Source organism: Cornus florida, unplaced genomic scaffold (assembly GCF_030987335.1).
Source record: "Cornus florida cultivar Cherokee Brave unplaced genomic scaffold, ASM3098733v1 CherokeeBrave_3.0.0_Hap2_Chr01, whole genome shotgun sequence".
In the NCBI taxonomy this organism is placed as follows: domain Eukaryota; kingdom Viridiplantae; phylum Streptophyta; class Magnoliopsida; order Cornales; family Cornaceae; genus Cornus; species Cornus florida.
Window position 1 is genome coordinate 13,198,730 of NW_026775571.1, and position 17,413 is coordinate 13,216,142.

General features: G+C 34.8%; 1 protein-coding gene across 1 annotated transcript; it reads right to left on the reverse strand.

The window, feature by feature from the left end:
• Nucleotides 1-1,504: 1,504 nt before the first annotated feature.
• On the reverse strand, nt 1,505-2,311 carry LOC132290513 (calcium-binding protein CP1-like). The gene has a single exon (XM_059790122.1). The coding sequence runs from the start codon at nt 2,171-2,173 to the stop codon at nt 1,658-1,660; it is 516 nt and encodes a 171-aa protein (XP_059646105.1). The 5' UTR covers nt 2,174-2,311; the 3' UTR covers nt 1,505-1,657.
• Nucleotides 2,312-17,413: the final 15,102 nt, after the last annotated feature.

The window sequence follows — 17,413 nt, forward strand, 5'->3', positions numbered from 1 at the left end:
TGATCTTAGAATTGAAATTGAATAAGGATAGCTTCATAAAAATTTTCCCAAAAAGTTTCTTCTTACCCTTGAATTTCAGACCATTTCGAAAATTGGGTTTTCTGGACAATTTCAACCATTCTGGTCAGGTGGACCCGGTTCACCTTCCTTGGAACCGGTTCAAGGGTGATTTAGGGTCCAACTTGGCCACTCTGTCCAGGTTGAACCGGTTCAGGAAATCCTGAACCGGTTTAGGAATAGCCATAACTCTTTCGTTTTAACTCCGAATTTGTCTGTTCTTAGGTGTAAACTGGCCGCGTTGAGATAAGCTTTCTAATGGTGCCAATTTCAGTTTTATATTCTACTCCTAGCTCAAGATATCCTCATTTTAATGCGAGAGTGTCATAATTCAGTTCGAACCGGGATAAGGTTCCCATGGAATTTCTCTTCTTTTGGCCTTAGGACCTCATATGAGGTTACCAAAGGATGTTGTTGGGTATTTTTGATCTCATTTGACTTGTTAGAAGTCAAATTTACTCCATTTAAGGTAAAATGACCATTTTACTCCTATTTCCATATTTGGTCCATATTAAAACTATAGCTTTTTCATTCATTTCTTTTAAGTCTCATGGCTTTTCGGGAAGTCACTTTGGCGTCTTAGAGATGATATACATCTCTAGAGACTGCATCTCTTTTATTGCTTCTGTGTTTGGGATCCGTGTTTGGCCCAATCTTCGGGTTAATAGTTGGCGCACCGGGTTCAGAGAATTCGGGCCGTCACATAAAGCGGTGGTTGTGGCAATGGTGTGTGGGTGTGGCGATGGGTGTGGTGGGGGTGTGGGTAGGTATGGTGGTGGTTGTGGTGCTCTGTGTGTGTGGCGGTGGTTGTGGTGCTGTGTTTGTGGCGATGGTGGTTGAGAGGGGATTTGTTGGGCGAATCTGGAGGCGTGTTTAGTGTGACGGTGGTTGTGGTGGTGGTAGGTGGGTGTGGCGGTGGTGTGTGTAGCGAAGAGAGGATTATAGAATAATATGATAGAGGGCTATTTTTATCAATTTACAAACCTGAGGGTAAATATGACTTTTGAAACTTCAAAGGTTATCAACGTAAATTTGTGGGCTAACCGTCCTCTAAATGGCGTTGAATGAAAATTCAGGAGTATGAGTGCAATTTATCCTAAAATATTCAGGAGTATAGGTGCAATTTATCCTAAAATATAAAGACCGAGGTAGGGAGACCATATTGTTGAAATGTTAAGAACAACGCTATTTTTTAAGTAAATACTAATCAGGATCTTAAAATTAGATTAGGAGAAAATTTAAATTAAAAATTTAAATTAAATTTTGTTTAATTTTAAATCGTCACCACGGAATCCCGGATTCAAATAAAATATAAAACATGAGTCATAATTATCAATTCAGTTTCTCAGTAAGGGCTTTTACCACTTCTTTTCAAAAGAAAATTGGGGAATCCACAAGTCATGAACGATATAGACTACATTAAACCAAAATTTCGCCAACCCACAAATAATAAATATGAAATTATATACTAATTCATAGATTCTCTTTTAACATGTGCAAATTAATAATTTTCTAACAATTATTTAAGCAAAACAAGATACTACAAAACAATAGAGGCTAAAATCAGCCCACCTCTCTCAATTATCGTCGTCATCATCAATTATACAGCTAATATCTTGCGCAAACCATCATACGTCACGCCCTCCTTTTCATCACCACCGCCCAATTTGATCATTGCCTTGATATCATCGTCAGACGTCTCAAAACCAGCCCAGCTCAGGTAGCTCTTCAGATCCTCATGCCCCACCTTCCCATCCCCATCTCTGTCCATAACCCTAAACACATCCTCCATCACACCACCTCCTCCTCCGCCGCGGCCGTTTCTCTCTCCTCCCCCATTCTTTCTCTCTCTACCCTTCTTTATCAACAACACCCTCTCGAACTCATCGTACTCCACGTACCCGTCCTTGTTCTCGTCCGCCACCGACATCATTGTCCCAATCACGTCCTCGCCGGAGGAGGCCTCGCCGCCGCCAAATCCGTCATAGAACGTACGGAGATCCTCGCGGCTGATCCTCCCGTCGTGGTCGGCGTCGAGCACGTCGAACGCCGGCCGGAAATCTTTCTTGACGGTGGTGTTAGAATACCGCCGCACATCGCTTCCGGTGGGACACATTTCTGTTTGTTTTTGTATCACAAATGAGAAAATATATATGTATGTGTGTCTATATAACTATATATATCGCTAGGCCTATATATATAGGGAGAGAGTCTTGGAGGACAAGATATTTGGGCAAAGGGTTTGGGAGGTTCGTGTGTTCTTCCCACACATTTTGCAATTCTTTTAGACGTGTGGGGTGACGTCATGGGGGAATAAATTGGCGGTCGTGGTTGAAAGTTCTGTGAAGGAGGCCTGGTAGTTGTGGACCCACACGCGGTCCAGACTGGTTGAATGGTAGGTTTTGTTTTGGAGCTGTGAAGGTGAAATTATAGAATCTTTCCAAATGGGACTGAAACCGACTTGACTTTGGGCAAGTTTGTCATTCAATTGCAACTGGCAATGACATTATAGTGAGTACCATACAAAATACGGTACTAGTACATCCAAAAAGCGAGAATCTTGTTTACAAACTATTTCAAATGAACTTTTTTTTAAAAAAATTCATAAGATCAGTGAATTTTTTATTTTTGCATTTTATATTTTAAATTTTTGAAAATTTATAAAAATGCCTCCTAAAATTACAATTCACCCGTGCTGAAATTATTTTTTTGCATATTACATTTCAAATTTTTGAAAATTTATAAAGTATGCCTTCACTAAAATTACAATTCAGCCCTCTGAAATTCCTTTTTATTTTTATTTATTTATTTTTTTTTGCATTTAATACTTCATTTTTTTGAAAATTTACAAAGATGACACATTGAAATTATAAAAATAAACTTATTATATAAATTTGCTCCTACAAATTAAAAGTTTGCCCCTCTTACAAAATTTTCTGTCACTGTCCATACCAACCTTTATAGACTTACAGTACAGTAGTTTAAGTGTTGCCATACACTTATATTTACATAATTAATTCAACTCTACAAAATATTTGAATTATTTAGAGTCAGCTAAATAAATTATATTTTTATCATTTTAACCTCACTTCTTACTCCTAACCATATTGTTATATATTTATAATAATAAAAAAATTCATTTAAAAAAAATATATATTATATTCTTATCATCTACCATTTTGTAACTGCTCCTTCTAATCGATTCAACTCTACAAAATATTCCAATTAATTGTTTAGGCACATTTTCAACCTTTGATCTATTAAAAATTGGACAAGTCATTGTCTTTTCAAGTAATTGATGTGGCACAATTTAAGCCTTAATTTGATCTATAAAAAATTAGACATGTTATTGTCTTGATTCTTGTGAATTCTACTTAAGCTAATTTAGACTAAATTTTTTTTAAAAGAAATAAAGATAACGTGGAGATTTATGGTGCATGCATTTTAGGATGGAGACAAAGACAGAATGTGGTGGCATCCATTATCCTAAGTTTGTGATTTACATGTGCACTTTGTTTCCGAGTATCATTTTTGAATTTAAGACCGGGTATTAACTTTAATAAAGCAATCCTTAATTGAAGTAGTAAATACAAAAATATCTGTACGAATAGGCAAACTATGTTCTGTGTTGTGAAAACCCTTGTCTTGACTTAAGTCTCGACATGAATTATCTTCGATTAGCATATGTTTAAAATCCATAATTCTGATATAAACATATGCAGTTCTTTAACAACATTATTAACTGAAGCAATGATAAAATTTTGAAACAAAAGAAATCATAAACATGATAGCTGTTGTAAGATTTATATATAACCAGTTGTAAGCGTACGAATCTTTATAAATAAGGCTTCCTTGCAAGAGTTGTCATATCCAAAGAACTTGTGTTAATAAAGTTGTCAACAGGTTTTTCAAATTCTCAATTAACTTAAATTAAGATAAACAAGTTTGAATTGGTTTTAATATAGATGAACTAAGTATAAAATTAAATAAAACAATGATTAATTTGGAGAGAGAAATTAGGGACATGACTTCATCACTAACGTCGCATCACCAGTCAATTGCATTAATTTATTAGAAATATATATATAACATGTATAAGGAATTAATCATGGTTATAAGCACATATTAATTTAGCTAAAAGATAATATAAATTAAAACTAAGCATGAATTATTTTCGATTAGCATAAACTATCTACCTAACTACTTCACTCTAGGGTGTAGTATGGTCTATCTTTTCTTGGCATAATCCATCAAATCTCTAATATTATATTAAGAGAGAAACCCATTGCATAACCATCTCATTTACAGCTACAAAAAGTAAATTAGTTGTGTTCAATCACAAGATTCAAATATTTAAGACAAGATAGAAAAATACTTTGTAATTGAATTAAAAATTTAAAACCGATTTTTATTGAAAAATCAATTAAAAATCCTATAGGTTACACAATCATGCATGAATAATAATTGTTCTCCAATAAATAAATACAATCAAACTAGTGGTGTTAAGTTAAGGCTACATCACAGCCCTAACAAAGCGTTTAGCCGAGCATGACTAGAATGGAATTCTTCATAGTTAAATAAGACATCTTCGCCGCCATGAATTGGTCTCTTCTTTTTTCTGAATGCTTCTCCTCTGACCTCAGCCTCAATCTCCTTTGTATGGTGATCACCATGATGTAGAAAACTCCCTTTAAATAAGAAAATATCAGCCTCAAATTTCCATATAGAAGACATATATGGAAATTCTGCCAAACAAGGACTACAAAATTCATACAAACTTCCAACCTAGTTTTGACAAGGTAAATAGTTGTTTTATAAAATCCTCTTGAAATACAAAATTGTAGCTCTTCGAAATTTCTTTCAACTAAAGTGAGAATTTAGTTGTTTTGACACTTGAAGAGAGAAATACAGATAGAGTATCAAAACAGGTTCAAGTTACCAACTTTGGAGAAAGTTTTCTAGTTGGAGAATGATTCTTCCTTTTCTTCTTTTTTCCATTCTCACCAATTTGGGTCTTTTCTTGGACTTTTTTCTAAGTCTAATTAAACTCGGATCTTCATTATAGCTCGTTTCAAGGAATGCTATCTTTTAAAGTTCGAAATCATTAGTCTTGACTGATATTATAATTAAAGCTCTGAAATAAATAAAAATAATAAAATAATATAAAATCATAAATAAAACTACTACTAAGAGAATAAAACATGCAAGTTAAGGGGCTAAAATGTACAACATTCAGCGCCTAACAATAGCTGACTTTCCTTTTCTGATTTTCCTTGCTAAAGAAAATTCTAGTGATAGATCTATTAAAAGAACTCTCATTTACTTGACAGTAGGTATGTCATGCATTCACTAGCTATCCGACTTCATTCACATGATATTAAGGCAAGGATATATTAATGATGACAGGGAGTACTTTATGGTATATATTAGTGTTAGATTATATTGTCTATTGTATATTAGGGTTAGGGTTAGCCGCCGTCTCCACCTACCCTTGCTACCATGTATAGAGTTACCTTATAAGGTTTAGGTTTACTTATTCACCATATATAATGTAATGACCCGGTCATTTTCCTCCCTTTCCTTTTTTTCAAATTTTACAGATAAAAATTTTCCGTTTAATTTTCTTTTCTGAGTTCTGTTTCTCGTTACTTAGTGTCGTCTCTAGTACTCGGAAATGGTTTATGATTAAGACTCTTTCGTTCGGATTGACAATTTTCTTTAAGGACTGAGTTATTTCCACATTTTCACTTTTCGGACACTATTCACTTTTCGTCCTTTCCCTATTTCGTCCTTTTCCTCGTTTGTCACCTTTTGGCACAACCTCACTTTTCATACTCGGAATTGGTTTTTGACTTCACGTGCCTTTATCCTAAGTGGTTTCCACGAAATACGTATCTTTACTTTTGTAAGAAAGTACTCTGGTTGCTCCCGATGTCCATAGGGGTATGGATGCACAATTCTTCAAAACCTTTTTCTTTTCTTTGGGTTTTTTCGTAAATATTTTTTGAAGATATTTTCATTCTGGGGCAGTTGTGCAGTTTTCACTTTTTGGAGGGGCCATTATGCAATTAACGAAAGTTATTGCAAAAATACCTCGTTTTGAGCCTAGATCCTCGTACGGGATTCATTTTCACTTTTCATCGAGACATGTACTCTTAGAATTTTCTTCTGGTTGTTTTTCTCTAGTTTCAGGGTTTTTGGCCCCGGTTGCCGCCGAACTTGTTCGGGGCATATCTCTCTGCTCGGGACTCAGTTTTTGACGTCGTTTCTTCCGTTATTCATATTTTCTCATTTTGAATCTTTTGTGTTCACAGAGTTTTTCCGTTTGAGCACGTTTGCTTAAATCCACTTTTCCGGACCCGACGGGACCCGTTCGAGGCAATTTTTGAGATTTTCTATAAATAGGGGAGTCTCAAGTCAAAAAGTGAGATTTCTTTATCTTCTTCCCCCTCTTGGCCGGAAGCTATGGGAGCCCAAGGGGCTGTCTTCATTCTTTCTTTTTCTCCACTTGATTTCCTTAGTGAAAAGTTTTCGGCCTTAACGTTTATTGTTCGCCTTGTCGTGCTCTACTTTTTCCCCTTATTAGAATCCATTTCTGACCATTTCTTGAGTTTGGGTTTGAAGTCAAGTTGTGATTTTCATGGGATTTCCTTGGGATTCTTGTTCACCGTGTTGTCCCTGACAAAACCCCGTGGTATCGTCGAATTCGGAGCACTTTTCTTTTGGTGGGGATTTGAGATTTTCATCTCAAAATTAAGGTAGGGGGTGTTATAATTTCATTTTCTTGTTATATAGCATGTTATGGATGCATATACAACTCATTTACATGCTTGGATATCAAATTTAGAAACTTTAATTTATTATTTCTTTGTGTAAGATTTAATTTTTCCCGGTTGTCCATAGCTTGTTTTAAACATATGGCATGATAGAATATTGCCTCTCAATATGGTCATTGACATATATTAAATTGAGGGCATTTGAATAAGTATTAAAGTTTTTATTTAATATTTTTCTTGAATAAATGTTTAATTCATGTGGCCTTAACTAGCTTGAAATCAATGTTTGTTAATATATTATATTAGGTCCTAGCATGCTCTTCAACATAGGTGAATTTGAGAGTAATCGGAGGTGTTTTAAAATCTAGAGAATATTTAATTAATTTGATTAATTAATTTATTCCATGTATACTATTCACTCCATTAAAATTCCGACTAGATTTTATTGATGTGCATGCCATATACATTCACATATATAATTTTGAGAATTTTTGGACCACTTTGATTTCTAGAGAAATTAATTAATTAGGTTATTTAATTTCTACTTAGGGTTCTAATGAGTTAGACTTGTATTTCATGAGACTTTTGCCTTTTTATCATGTATCGTGACTTGTTGTAACTTAGCTTCATTGATGCAGTTAATGAACTCGCACCCTTATATTGGAATGATTTAATTGTTTAAGAGTTGTTAAACAAATGATTAAATCGTTAATCTTATACTAGTGGTACGTTTGCATCAATGGATTCCTTGTGTTTCAAATCCTAATTTGTAGTCTATGGAGATGCATACCATGATTTCTTGACATTTCACATGCCATCATAGTTGAGAACTTAGGGTATGACTTGTGTGTTCCAAAATCTTGGTTGTGCATGAAATGTGGTTTAATGCATTACTTGTATCTTGATATATATTCTTAGTTGCACAACTTGTTGATTTTGGGACTTGGGATATCAATCAAGAACTAACATGGCTAGGACTTGGTTCTAGTACGGGAGATAGAGAGCTCCCTACACTATAGTGTGCACTAGGGGAAGGTACCCTTGGGTTAGTAGCCCGAAAGTGATCCCAAAAGAATGATTTTCTATGGTGCGCACTAGGGGAAGGTACCCATGGGTTAGTAGCCCTAAAGTGATCCCATGAGTACGGTTTTAATCTGGGCGATATCCAAGTATCCACATTGGTTGATTTCACTCTTTAAATTTCAAGTTGCTATTCTTTGAAGATTTAAAACTCTTTTCGTGTTATATGTATTGTTACAACCTTGTTCAATTGCATTGATACTTTGACTTATCTTTGATTTCGCGCCTTGTCCTTGTCATGTTAATTGAATTGTTTCAATCTTGTTACTTTTCTTAGTTATCTTGTTTCATGTGACCTTATGCTATCATGACTTAGGAATGATCCTCTATGTGTAACTTGACTTAGATTCTAGTTGGCATGGTCCACATGTAATGATTTATATCAATATGCAAAATCTCTAAACCCTTAAATTTCAAGTGATATCTCTTGAAGATATATGGACCTTGTCGTGTTATATGGAGTATTTCCTACCTTATTTAATTTTCATAGACATTATGCTTACTTCGTGTAGTTTGACCTCATTCTGTATACTTGAAACTGTGCACTTGCTTCTTGCATCTAGATTCCATTTAGCATACTCGTGTCTTGTATACTTGCTTTGTGTGTTTCCAATCTCATTAGTATACCTGTGTTTTGTATACTTACCTCGTATGTTTTCATCTTCGTTTAGTACACTTGTAACTGGTATGATTATATGTTGTGTATCTCATTTCAATTGCATGAGTAGCTTAGGATGCTCCCTGAGTCTCATCTTGACATAGACGTTAAGTGGCATGACCCTTTTGAACTGTATCATGTTAGTCTAAAAATCTGAAAGAAATCGAGTCGATGCATGCTCATTATCTACGAGTAAACTTGTTTCCTCACCCCAAAGTTACTGGGGGTATTGTTCAGGTACGAAGACTTGGTTCGTGATGCTCATCGCTCCGTGGATGACTTGTAGCTTTTAAGTTTCCATTTCATGCAAATGTTAGCATGAAATATCATTTCATAGCCTTATGTATTAAAACTTGTATCTTTGATTTCATATATGTAAAGTGTGCATAAGTACACTCCTTTTACTGTATATGACATGTATGGGTTAAGGCCATAGGCTAATGACATGTATCTTGTATTCAATGCACTTTTGTTTTCAAGGTTCACTATGAAAATATTAAAAATTCACAAGTCTTTGCTTCATAACTTCTGCATCGGGCGTGGGAATTTCATTCTTTTTCTTTCATAAGGTTTCTATGATCGTGTATGAGGTGTGGACAAGGGCCAAACACCATTTCATCCTAGGTTTTGCATCATGGTTTCATTTATAGCATTTTAAGGCATTTTTGGCCGTTGAGAGGTCATATTTTGCATTTAGGATATTTTAAGGCCACGGACCATTGGGACGCGTCTTAAATGTCTTTTTACGTAGCGGGCATGTTCACATTTTGCAAAACTCTTGAGTTTCAACTTTTGACCTATTTTTAGGCGATTTTATCAATTTTTATGAAAAATTCATCCATGGGGTGTCATTTTGAGTTCCTCCTTGTTTTGGCATGTTTTAGATGATTGCATGATGCTAGGGAATGTTTTGAAATGTGTTTGGATCATGTAGAAAGCATGTAAAGCCTTAGAAATGAACCTAGCACCATTTTCACCATTGCAGCAGATTTTCATAGCAGCAGCAGAGGGTTTGGTCGGCTGACCATTGAGGTTCAGCCGGCTGACGATTCCCTCGAGACCATTCCAGTAGCCTTTTATTAAAAAATGGAGTTTCGATCGGCTAACCATGGGGGTTCGGCTGGCTAATGATGCACTTTTGGTCGGCTGATCCTTGCCGTCGGTCGATCGATCCTCCCTGGAATCCTATTTTTTCAGCTTCTCTTGGACAGTTTTCTTGCATCATCTTCAGAGGGTCATACCTCTTTCATTTCAAATCCAAATCTGGTCATTCTTAAGTCTAAGTTTAAGAGCTTGAAGTTAGCTTTCCAATGGTACCAACCACACACCAAGACTCCAACTGTAGTGGGAGTTGTTCTGGTTCTAGTGAGATAGGTTCGTGGTAACTCTAAACGGAGAAGGCCACTTTGTTTTAAATTCATAACTTTTCCGTCCGGACTCAGAATTAGGCAATTCTTGAGTCTAACTTTGTGCATTTTTTGTTGTCTTTCCAATGGTGTGCGTAGTGGTACCCATTTCAGTGTAAAATGACCATTTTTCCTTTAGTTCATTTCTTTTCGGGTTAGGCATTCTTGCTTCATTTACTTGGCGCATTTGAGTTTAGTGGCTTTATAGGGAGTCACTTTGGCATCTTAGAGATAAAGTACATCTCTAGAGGCCTTTTTACTTCTTTTGCTTCCGTATCTTAGATCCGGTTTGGGTCATCACAGAACACACTAGGTTGAAAAATCTAGGGTCGTTACACATAACCTCTCCTATATAAACCTGTCTTGTATTCTTTCTCATACACATCATTTCAATACAATATATAGTGTTCTATACTCTCTCTCTCTTTGTTTCTAACATGGTATTAGAGTTAGGATTTTTTCTTACTCTTTTATTTTTTATTTTTTTCTTAAGATTTGGTGTCGTTCCAATACTTTATCAAGAATACATTCTGTTTGGTGTTTGAAACAGGTCTTCTATAAGTCCTTTCTCAATTCAAATCATAATAAGAGAAAAGTACAGACTCAAACCGACACACCATCAAGAAAAGTAACCAAAAATGACCTCGCACGCGCCGCCACAATATATGGCCTGTTACTTCATCCATTTTGACATGCGCTACCACAAGTCTTCACGTACTCCGACGTGTTTTCACGCGCCGACATCAGCTTCCACGCATCAACATGCGCTTAAGGACATGTACTCTCCTTCTCAATGCTCACACGTGCCAAACACCCCATGTGCATCCAGATCCATCGTCATCCGGTTATGTTAGCATCACATTAGCTGACATGTCATTAACCAGGGCCCACTTTCAGGAAAACCAAGCTACCATATCATCATACACGTCAACAGTAAGACCCATTATGCCACTTCAGCTGCCACGTCAGCAACTGGGACCCGTTCTGCCATGTCATCAGTCTAAGTCAGTAGCCACATCGCTTGCCACATCAAACAGACGTCAGCAACCACATCATCTGACACGATAGACAGGTTGCCACGTCATCACTATTGATATATAAGCACTACGTCAGCATTCTTAGAATTTTTTTAAAAGATACTATTCTAGCCCAGTTTTTCACATTGATTCCAAATTTGCAATCCATTTTTGCATTTGAAATTTCTAAATAGCACAAAATGGGATTATTCCTATTATGAAATAGCTTGACCAAAGGAGGACATGCTTGCAGACTTCTATAATGGCTTTTCAATTGACATCTTCTTATCACGACGGACAATACAATTGCTATGGTCACTCTCTTTACTGCTTTTTTTATTAGATTCGAGGACATTCTTTTTAGGAGTGCCGCACTTCTGCTAGACTGACTTCACCTACTCCAATTATAGCTACCTCTTACACTGTGCCACTACAGTCATGAGCTCTAACTCAAGTACCAGTGTCTAGCACTCCTAGCATGCAATTGACCTCGAGGCAATCATGAATCAGGTTTTGACTAGAATACAAGGTGCATCTTCCTCTTCTCTTTCTACCATATCAGGTAAGAATACATGTTGGTATTTTTTATTCTTCTTACTATAATCACATGACATCTAATTCCACTGTTCTTACCACTCAAACTCCTGTACCTCACACTACAACAAATTTGGCTTTTGGCAACAAAACAATTTGTCGCTGAAAGTTTTCTTTTTCACGAAAAGATTATCGCGACTACGGCTGTAAATGAACCAAACATTCAACAAATAGCTCCAGCTCTACTCATTAAGAGCTCGGTTCGTGTTCATTTGTTTAATAAACGAACCAATCTCAAATAATCTCCTACTCGGCTCGTTTGTTCATGAACATGTTCGTGGCCAAAGTTCGTAAACGCTTTCGCGAGCACATATATTAATATATATACCTAAAGACACACACACACACACACACATATATATAAATTATAATTATGAGTTCAAGTCCAATAAAATTTTCAAAGAACATTTAGTTTCATTTCAATTCATAAGTAAACAACCCAAAACGAGTCCAACCCAACTAGGTCCATATATTTTTGGACTCTTTTAAAATGAAACAGCTAGCCTATCCAATTAAAGGCTTATAGTCCATTTACAAATTGGTAACCCTAATATCTATCCCTTCCTCACTTCCTCATTCACAAGACTCTCACGATTTGAACATTCCAAGCAAGTCAGGTATGCAGTGATGAACCGAGCAACAACAATATCAAAACACAAAATCAAGCAACTATTGTGAGTATTCGAAGGCGATGATGACCAAAATGCCTATAAAACTCCTTCTATTAGATTTCTAGTTTGGTTATTGATTATTTTTTCATTTTTCTCTGTGTTTCAAAATTTCTCTAATCGTTCTTTTTCCCTCTTTTGCTGTTGTATTACCATAATCATATAATATATATATGCCATAACTATGTGCGTGTATATATATATATATATATATATATCTATGTAATGTGTGCGTATATATATTGTGTATATATATTGATGGCTCGTAAACGAGTATGTCGAGCCAAGCTCGAGTTTAGCTAAATTTTGTTGAGCCGAGCTCGATCAACATTGGGCTAGGCTCGATCGAGCTCGAACTCCTTCAGAAACAAGTCTAGCTGAGCCCAAACACCTCTAAGCTGGGCTCGGCTTGGCTCGGCCCATTTATAGCCCTAATCGCTACAAAGAACAATTTGTCACCAGGTTGTCACTAAAAGCCCATCACAGTATGTTTTTCGTGACAAATTTTGTTTCGTCACTAAAGGTAAAATATATTGCGACAAATTCTTTGTCATAAAATATTCGATAATTGTCGTCTTACACACTCCAACACTTATGAAATTTGTCGCTATTCATCATTATTTTGTGACCCAAAAAAAATTGTTGCTATATGTGAAATATTTTGTGACAAAACATTGTCGCTATAAGCTATTTTACTGTGACAAAATATTTTGTCGCAATATATGTACCATGTTACGACAATTAAGTTGTCATTATAACTTATTGTCCTTATAAGCTATTTTATTATGACAAAAGTTTTTGTAACAATATTTGTACCATGTTGCAACAACTATAAGGTGCACAAGGTTTTTTCATCAGAAAATTAAAGAGCATACGGCTTAAACCAATATCACTGTCATTCAGGATGCGAAAGGGAATTTTATAGATGATTATGGGCATATGAAAGACAATGAGGAACTTCATTTGGGGGCATGATGAAAATATTATGAGGATACGAGAAATTTAAAATGGAAGAAGCTTGCTGCTCCTAAAGAAGAAGGTGGTTTTGGGGTGAGAAAAGTTTTGGATATTGATTTACCTGAAAACTGTGTATTAACTTCGGATTTTTTATTGTCCAAAGAAAGGATTTGGGTGGTTGGGTATAAACATTGTTTATGTTACCTAAGGAATACATCCAAATGTTTCAGATTCTTCTATATGAAAGAGTATAGTTGCATTTTGGGGGACTTTATGAAGACCAACTGTAAGTATGTGTTGACCTTAAGGATTTCATCCAACAATAATCTAGATGTTTTGATAATAACAAACCATTAATGGTGTTGAAGGACTAATGTTTACATTGAGTATTATATAGATTATTCACACTCAAAGAATGGCCTCAATGAAGCACAAAAGATCATTTCAAGTATTCCATTATTAAATATCACATCAATGAAAGAAATGGATACAAAGAAGAGTTGAAGTTGCAAGGAAAGATAACTTGGACTACAATGAGGAAGAAAACAACTCAAAGAAAAGATGAAAGCAAGGATACCTTAAAGCCTAAATGATCATAGACAAAGAATGAAGAAAGGGGTAAATAGGATAGTGAGTATTTAGGATTTAATGTCAAAGTATTTATGAATCCATTTGAAGCTCATCTCTATAGGACCACACATATCATATCATCATTCATGTGTTCCTATATATATTAGCAATAGACTATGCACTTCATTCATATATAATTGCACATGAAGTCATTGCTAAAGAGTGAGTTAGTTCAAGCTTGCAGAAGTTTTGAAGAAACTCATCACTTGTGCTAAAAATATTAATACCATGCACATCAATCATATAATTCATATTGGTCAATAATTAAGGCATGAGAAGCCTTCATTACCATGAGTTGGTAAAGGACATTAGGACCCCAGAATGCGCATCATGAAAAACTGTGTTTTTGGCTAAGTGTGAAAAATGGATTTTTGAAATATTGATTATTTCAAAATAATTTTTCCCGGTAATAACCCCTTATACTTCAAATAGCCTAAATTGATTTTATAAGAATTTATGACCAAGTCTACATTGGTCTACATAAGGATTCATTTTTACCAAAACTGTCAGAAATCCAAATTTGTACTAAAACTGAATTTTTACATTTTAATTTAATTGGATTTCAATTTTCTTATATTATTTATTGAAACCAAATAGGGGGTACTTCCTTATTTACTTAAATGTTTTAAATGAAAATAAGCCGTGTGCAGATATCCTGTACTGAAAGTCCTATGCATAAGCTATCATCTGTCAAAACTGTTAATGCTCCAGGTTTCACGTCGATCGGTTCTAACTTCACGTTGACTGGTATCTAGTCCGTACTGAATTTCAGGAACATAACTTTCACATCGATCGGTTTGGATTTCACATCGACCGATTTGTACAGACGTCGATCGATTTGAGCGAAGACGTCGACCGGTTTCTACTACACGTCGAGTAGTTCCTGTCGAATTTGTAGATTTCAAATTGTAACGGCTCTTTAACCCTTTGACTTCATAGGACTTTACCATTATGCCCCCAAATGGCAATATTCTTCAATAGGGCTATAAATATACAATGTTTGGACATTGTAGGTATGCAAGAAAGCCAAAACTTGAAAGACCTCATTAGGCATCAAAGAGAGCTTTTGTTCTCACATTTTGTCTTCATCTATCTCATTCATTCAAATACTATACTTGAGAGATTTAACCAAGGATTCAAAGAGCTTTTGCTCTATTCTATACTTGAGAGATCCTATTGAGTTCATAAGAGCTTTTATTCTTCACTTATATCATCATCTCTCATTAATATCATTCATAGAGTTTGAGTTTCACTTATATTCATCAATACTCTAGTTGTGAGATAAAATTTGTACATTTATCTTTGAGAGATTTCTTATACTTCATTGTTCTTGTTACTATTTATTGTAAGGGTTGGTTTGACCCATCAGGTTGGTGTGACCCAAAGGAAGACTAAGGGAAGGTTGTTCTCTTAGAAAGGTGAAGCAAGGAGTTACTTTATGTAAATGTTTGCTCTCCACCCGTAAGGAGAAGCGATAGTGGATTGGAAAGTCTCAAGAGGTGTCTTGAGCTGAGGAGTAGAAGTTTCCAAACCTCGCAAACATCACTGTATTATAGTTTGCAATTTCTCTTCCCTTATCTCTATTATAATTGTGTTATTTAATTGCTTATTTCATATCTTTATAATTGCACAATTGTGTTAAGTACTTTGCTTGAAATTGCTTTTCTATATTGCGAAAATTGTCCATTGTTTGTCATTGACTCTATTCACCACCCCTCTAGAGTCAATACTTGGGTAACAATTGGTATCAGAGCTTAACTCTAATTAAAGGACTTAATCATTTTAGAGTGTACGATCATGGCCAACAATGTTAGTATCACACACTTAAAAGGACAATCAAATGATAAACCTCCTTGTTTTGATGGAAATGATTATATCTATTGAAAAATTAGAATGAGGGGCTTTCTAAAAAGTATTGGTATTGATTTATGGAAAGTTGTAGAAAATGGTGGTCATATTCCAACCAAAGTTATTGAAGGGAATAAAATTCCTAAATCAAAAAGAGGAATGGGATGAAAATGACCATAGATTAATTAAATGTAATGCTTTAGCCATATGTTATCTTTATTGTGCATTAAACAAAAATGAGTTCAATAAAATTATCTTTTGTAAAACGGCTAAAGAAATTTGGGACTTGCTCGAATTAGCCTATGTTGGATCAAGTCATGATAAGGATTCAAATATAAATGAACCCTCTAGCATAAATGAGATGCAATTTAGTTTTATTAACATTACTAATCATTTGAATGTTATTGATAGAACTGACTCATCCACCTATAGTGAAGAAACTGACGAAATGCAAAAGAAGAGTATAGCTCTCCAAGCTTTTAGCAAAGAAGCAAGTAACATCAAAGAGGTGGTTAACCTTTGTCTCACGGCCAATAAAGATGAGGTAAATTCTAATCATGAATCCTTTGATTTAGAAACTTCCTATTATGAATTAGTTGATGAGCATAATGATTTGCATGATGTGTCTAAAGAGTTACATGGTGTGCTAGAAACAATGCTTGTGAAATGTGCTTCTTTTAAAAAGGAAAACCACGATCTCTCTCAAAGACATGAAAAAGTTCAAATGGAAAATGACTATTTGAAAAAGGAAAATCATTATCTTGTGCAAGAATTAGAAAAGATTCAAATTGAAAAGGAGTCATTGAAAAATGAAATGAAGTGTGTACTTTCTAAAGAGTCGTCATCAATTGATCTTATTTCCGAAAATGAGTCTTTAAAGAAAATCATTTGATGATCAAAATGACCTTTTAGTAAAGTTTACCGAAAAAAAAGAGAACTTGAGTATTATGCTTCGTAAGCAAAGAAATGTCATTTTCAAAAATTGGATAGGATATGATTCTTACAATAAAGATGCATGTTTATTGAAAAAGAGAAAGTTCTTAAATGATTCATTTGACAATAGTTGTTTTCAATATCCTAAATGTAATTATTATAAAAAGTTAGGACACATAATTCAAAATTGTCCATTTAGAAAGAGGATAAGGACTAAGAGAATTTGGGTTCCAAAAGGAACTTATGACCCATTATTTAACTCTCATGAACCTAAGAAAATTTGGGTACTAAAAGAAGATTTTCTAAGTTTTCTTTGTAGGGTTGCTTGATGGCATCCTATTTATTCAAGGATTATGAATGAAGCATCACACCTTGGAAAAACTCTAAGGGCAAGGTAATCGGTAAATGCTAAAGGATATTTTCATGCTCAAAATTACTTGACTATATACTTTCATGATATGCTGAAATAATCTATGAGCATCAAAAATGAAAATATATTCTCATGACAATGATCATTATATATGAAGAATCCTTAAAATAAGAATTATGCTAGACCAATAAGATGATATACATCGTAGATTTTTTATTTTCTTGGTACAATTACTCATTGTTTATGCAATTTGTTTAAATACATACCTTCATTGATTGAAAAATAATTCTCCATGTATTACATTACTTGAAATTACATTTGAAGATTTTCACTTGAATTAGAAGAAAATCGCTCTAAAAATAAGTGTAAGTCTTGAGAAGGAAATTACTTTCCAATGAACTAACATTCTTTGAAAATAAA

Coding starts and splice junctions, on each gene's coding strand:
- LOC132290513 (XM_059790122.1), bottom strand. CDS start 2,173: ATGTGTCCCACCGGAAGCGATGTGCGGCGGTATTCTAACACCACCGTC.